The sequence below is a fragment of the Triticum urartu genome, chromosome 1, assembly GCF_003073215.2.
Source record: "Triticum urartu cultivar G1812 chromosome 1, Tu2.1, whole genome shotgun sequence".
NCBI classification, from domain to species: Eukaryota; Viridiplantae; Streptophyta; class Magnoliopsida; order Poales; family Poaceae; genus Triticum; species Triticum urartu.
Window position 1 is genome coordinate 51,125,070 of NC_053022.1, and position 4,705 is coordinate 51,129,774.

A 4,705-nucleotide genomic window follows, 5' to 3' on the forward strand; every position below is an offset into this window, starting at 1 on the left:
GCAAACTTCTTTCAATAAGATGTTCAAAAAACATGGCAAACTTGCCATGGCAACAAAAGATGTTCAAAAACATGGCAACTTAAGATGTACAAAAACTTGGCAAACTTGCCACGGCAACTTCTTCCTTTTTGTGAACTTCATAGTGTTGGCAACTTTTCCTATTGTAAAGATGCAGATTTGCTATGACTTCTTCCTTTTTTTACGCCATTTATGAAAACATAAACTTGAACATGGTAATTTCTTTCATAGAATGGTAAAAGACCATGGCAATTTTGCCGTGCAGAAGTCTAGTAGTTTATTAGTTATAGAAAAACTGGGCTTTAATACTAGTCATAACTTAACATGGGCCTTTTTTTCTTTTTCACAGAAAAAAGGCCTGTAGGGGCCCGGTGGGTGGGGGCGTTTGTGCTGGTTCATTCTCCTCCCGAACAAATCGTTCGGTCAATGCCCCTGCCCTCCCAAGCGATTCGTCCGGGTAGGGGTGTCTGCAGGCCGAACAGACACGCCTTTATCAGGGTCATTTAATATGCATTTTCACGATGACATTTTTATATTTCATAAGGTTTTCATATTTTAAGAACATGGCAATTTTTTAACTTTCTAGCATGCCAAAAAATTAGTTTATTGCCATGGCAATTTCGAGCTTCATTTTGGCATGCATTTTTTTTTGTGATGTCAACTTTTCTTTATCACAACATGGCAAAAATTCCCTTTCATTTTGCCTGACAAATTTACTTTAACAAACATGGCAAAAAAATCCTTTCATTGCCATGCAATTTTTTTACTCTTTTTTGCCATGTCAAATTTACAATTTTTGGTCATGGCAAAATTCTCCTTTTATTTTCCATGCCAAAATAAAGAAAAATTATGGAGCATGGCAAATTAGCTTTCTACTTGCCATGTCAACTTTTACTTTATTTCGCCATGGCAATTTTTAACCTTCATTGCCATGGCAATTTTACGGTTAAATACTTGGCAAATTTACTATCTACATACATGGGAAATTTTACTCTATTTTTGCCATGTCATAATTTTACTTTATTTTTTCATGGCAAAATTTTAACTTTATTGCCATGGCAATTTTACTGGAACATACATGGCAATTTTCACTGTACTTTGCCACGTCAAAAAATTACTATATTTTTTGCCATGGCAATTTTACCTTAAAATACTTGGCAAATTTACAATTTAAATACATGGCAAATTTTACTCTATTTTTGCCATGTCAGAATTTTACTTTATTTTGCCATGGAATTTTTTTAACTTCATTACTATGGCATATTTACTTTTAAATACATGGAAATTTCGCATGGTCAATTTTAAATTAGTTTCATGGCAATTTCTCCATGTTTTTATTTTTTTGGCTGCGTGTAATTAAAACACCACAGCAAGTTTCCTGTATAAGTTTTTCTTCTCAAATTCCATACAAAGCATGTCAATTTTAATTAAAACATCATGGCAAATTTTAATATTTTTTAAGCATGCCAAATTTGAGATTTTTTTTACCTTGCGCTACTTTATTCTCGGACCACGGCAAATTATATTTTTTTCGACCCTGGAATTAGAATTTTTCATTAAACTTTTTGATCAAAGACATACCCACTAACTGGTTTTTTATGTGCTCACGTAGCAGGATTTTTTTTTTGTTTCTGTTGTAAAAGAAGCGTCATTTTTTGATTTTTTAAGGACTATTTTTTGTTTATAAAGCTGGGCCTTTTTAGGCCCTTTTTTGGTTTTACGTACACGTGCTGAGGGAAGAGGCTGAAAGGGTTCGGGCTGCCCTTCCACCACACCGAACGACACAATCGTTCGTTCCATCGCTCCTCCCTGCCGAACCTTTCCGTTCGGACCGGGGTTCTCCTAAACCGAACGGTCGGGAGTTATCGACGTCCAAAAAAAAACCCAATCCTGTTCATGCATGGTGCCGGTCTGCCGGACAAGCACTCTGTATCTCTATACCACCGTGAACCACCACACAACCTGTAAAGCGCAGACGTGCAGTGCGGGTGCAGCAACGGGGGTGGCCGGAACAACAAACCCGTGTGCCCGGCGCGCCACCCCAACGGCAAGGCGAGGGCCGGCCACCCCGTTCCGTTCCGTTCCACGCGATCGGCGCTACCAGCTCGAATACAAAATATCGAAATTGTTCGGTTTAAAATGGCCCGTCCCCTACTTGCTCTGCTGCACTTGTCCTGCGCCAGCACCGCGCTCCAGGTCACCAGCTCGACCTCGCAGAGCGCGCCCACCGCCGGAATGGCTTCCAGCGCCGCCGCCGACGTGGTTGAGACCGAGCTGTTCCCCTTCATCCGCGTGTACAAGAGCGGCCGCGTCGAGCGCCTGCTCGGCACCGACACCGTGCCGGCGTCCTTGGACGCCTCCACGGGCGTGGCGTCCAAGGACGTCGTCATCGACCCGGCCACCGGCGTCTCCGTCCGCCTCTACCTCCCGCCAGCGGCTGCGGCGTCCGGGGGCGAAGGCAAGAAGCTGCCCGTCCTCGTGTACTTCCACGGCGGCGGGTTCATGGTCGAGACGGCGGCCGCCCCGACGTACCACCGCTACCTCAACGCGCTCGCCGCCCGCGCGGGCGCGCTCGCGGTGTCCGTGGAGTACCGCCGCGTGCCGGAGCACCCGCTCCCCGCGGCCTACGACGACTCGTGGGCGGCCCTGGCGTGGGCGGTCGCCGGCTCCGCACCGGGAGGCCCCGAGCCGTGGCTCGCGGCGCACGGGGACGCGTCCCGCGTGTTCCTCGCCGGCGACAGCGCGGGCGCCAACATCGCGCACAACGTCGCCCTGCGCGCCGCCGCCGAGGGCCTCCCGCGCCCGTGCGCGGCCATCGTCGGCGTGCTGCTGGTGCACCCCTACTTCTGGGACCCGACCAACGCCATGGCGCCGGCGCTGGAGGTCAGGATCCGCAACGAGTGGCGGATCATGTGCGCGCGCCCCGACGCCGGGGTCGACGACCCGAGGTTCTGCCCGACGTGCGCCGTGGCGGCGCCGCGGCTCGCGGCGCTGCCGGGCAAGAGGGCGATGGTGGCCGTGGCGGGCGACGACTTCCTGGCGGTGAAGGGGCGGGCGTACCACGCGGCGCTGCTCGCGAGCGGGTGGCGCGGCGAGGCCGAGCTGGTGGACACGCCGGGGCAGGACCACGTGTTCCATCTCATGCGGCCAGGGACGGAGGCGGCCGCGGACATGTTGGACCGCGTCGCGGGGTTCATTTCTCGTGCTTGACCTCACCTGCTCCCCGTTGAAGTTGAACCGTGCGCGGTTCCTGTCGTCGTGCGTCAGGGCGGCTAATAAATGAAGCAGACTCGCTATCTCCCAAGAGCAACGGATTTGAAGTCTGCTCTTGGAATTTTGCTATACATCTGTGCTGCATCCATCGGCGTGCGTTGAAATTAGTATGTTTCGTGTCTATGTCAGTAACAATATTTTCTTTGAATTTTGAAAAACTTGATAGGCTCCCCATGACAACATAGTGGGAGCTCAATGCCCTTTTGATCTCGATTCATGCTTTGGAAGAAAGATGCCCACGTAAGAGCATCTACACCCAGCATCTCAAACTTGTCTTAAACGTTCGGGCGGACGGACCGATCACTGACCGGTCAAAAAACCCGACTCAACGAGGGCCTCAAACTGGTCTCAGACGTCCGGGCTATCCGACACCCCTCATATCCAGCCCAAATATAGGCAGGATATGAGGCGGCCTAGGCACGTCCACCATGTCAACCCGGCACATCATCGACCCCACGCTGTCCTAAAAAAAACCCAATTTGTCCCTTCTAAGAACCCTAGCTCACTCCACTGTCCTCTCTCGCTTCCCCGCCCCTCCCTCCTCCGATTCCAACCGAATCCAACGACATGTCGAGCTCCGGCAGCCACTAAAGCTCCAACCTCGACATTGACGAGAAGCTGACTCTCCGCATTGCGCCGGAGCGGTCCAAGGTGGACACAGGGGGTAGCTCCGGATCTGCACCGTTGCCGCTCCTACGCCGGTGCAGTGCGGCCGCCGAAGCTGCCCCTCATGGCCCGTGCTTAGCTTCGCGAAGGCTGCGCAATCCGCTCCGTCCCCTTCTCCCGCCGGCCGCTGCTCCATGTGGGCGGCGGTGGGTGCTAGTGCCCACTTCGACGGCCCGCACGCGCACGCCGGAATAGGAGACGCGCGCCGACCGCCGAGAGTGGCAGCAAACAAGGGAAAGGGACGCGACGGAGCAATCCGTGCGCCGCTGCAGCAGGTTGCCGGTGGAGCACAACGAGGACGAGCGACTCCTCGCTTGGGTCTACCGTCGGTCATTGGCGATGGCGGATACAGACGCTTGCAGTTTATGGAGGAAGAATGCGGAAGCGCTCTGGCTTGTCATTGGGCAGTCGAAGCGTGAGGCGGCCGAGGCGGATCAGGTGGTGAACCTGAAGCGACAGCAAGATAGGGTCGTCCGGTGGATGAAGGGGCTTGTTGTCATCACCGACTCCTCCTCCAACAATGGCGACGACCATAGCTCCACATATATCCCATGACCCCGACAATCCACCACCCGCCGCGGACGCCAACTCGTGCACCGTCGACCGGAAGTGCAAAGGCCCGGCAATGAATTGGTGAAGATCCGCCTTCTCCACCTTTAATTTCAAAGTTTTAGTAATGTGGTTTAAACTTGTCTGTTGTTTATGTGGATTATGTAAACTTTGACGATCTTTTGGAGATCCATTGGTG

General features: G+C 51.8%; 1 protein-coding gene across 1 annotated transcript; it reads left to right on the forward strand.

Moving 5' to 3' along the window:
- Positions 1–1,346: 1,346 nt before the first annotated feature.
- Positions 1,347–3,487, forward strand: LOC125546460 (tuliposide A-converting enzyme 1, chloroplastic-like). The gene has a single exon (XM_048710719.1). It carries the CDS (start codon positions 2,158–2,160, stop codon positions 3,226–3,228), a length of 1,071 nt encoding a protein of 356 aa, XP_048566676.1. The 5' UTR covers positions 1,347–2,157; the 3' UTR covers positions 3,229–3,487.
- Positions 3,488–4,705: the final 1,218 nt, after the last annotated feature.

Excerpts from the sequence above, each read along its gene's own strand:
- LOC125546460 (XM_048710719.1), top strand. The coding sequence starts at position 2,158 with ATGGCCCGTCCCCTACTTGCTCTGCTGCACTTGTCCTGCGCCAGCACC.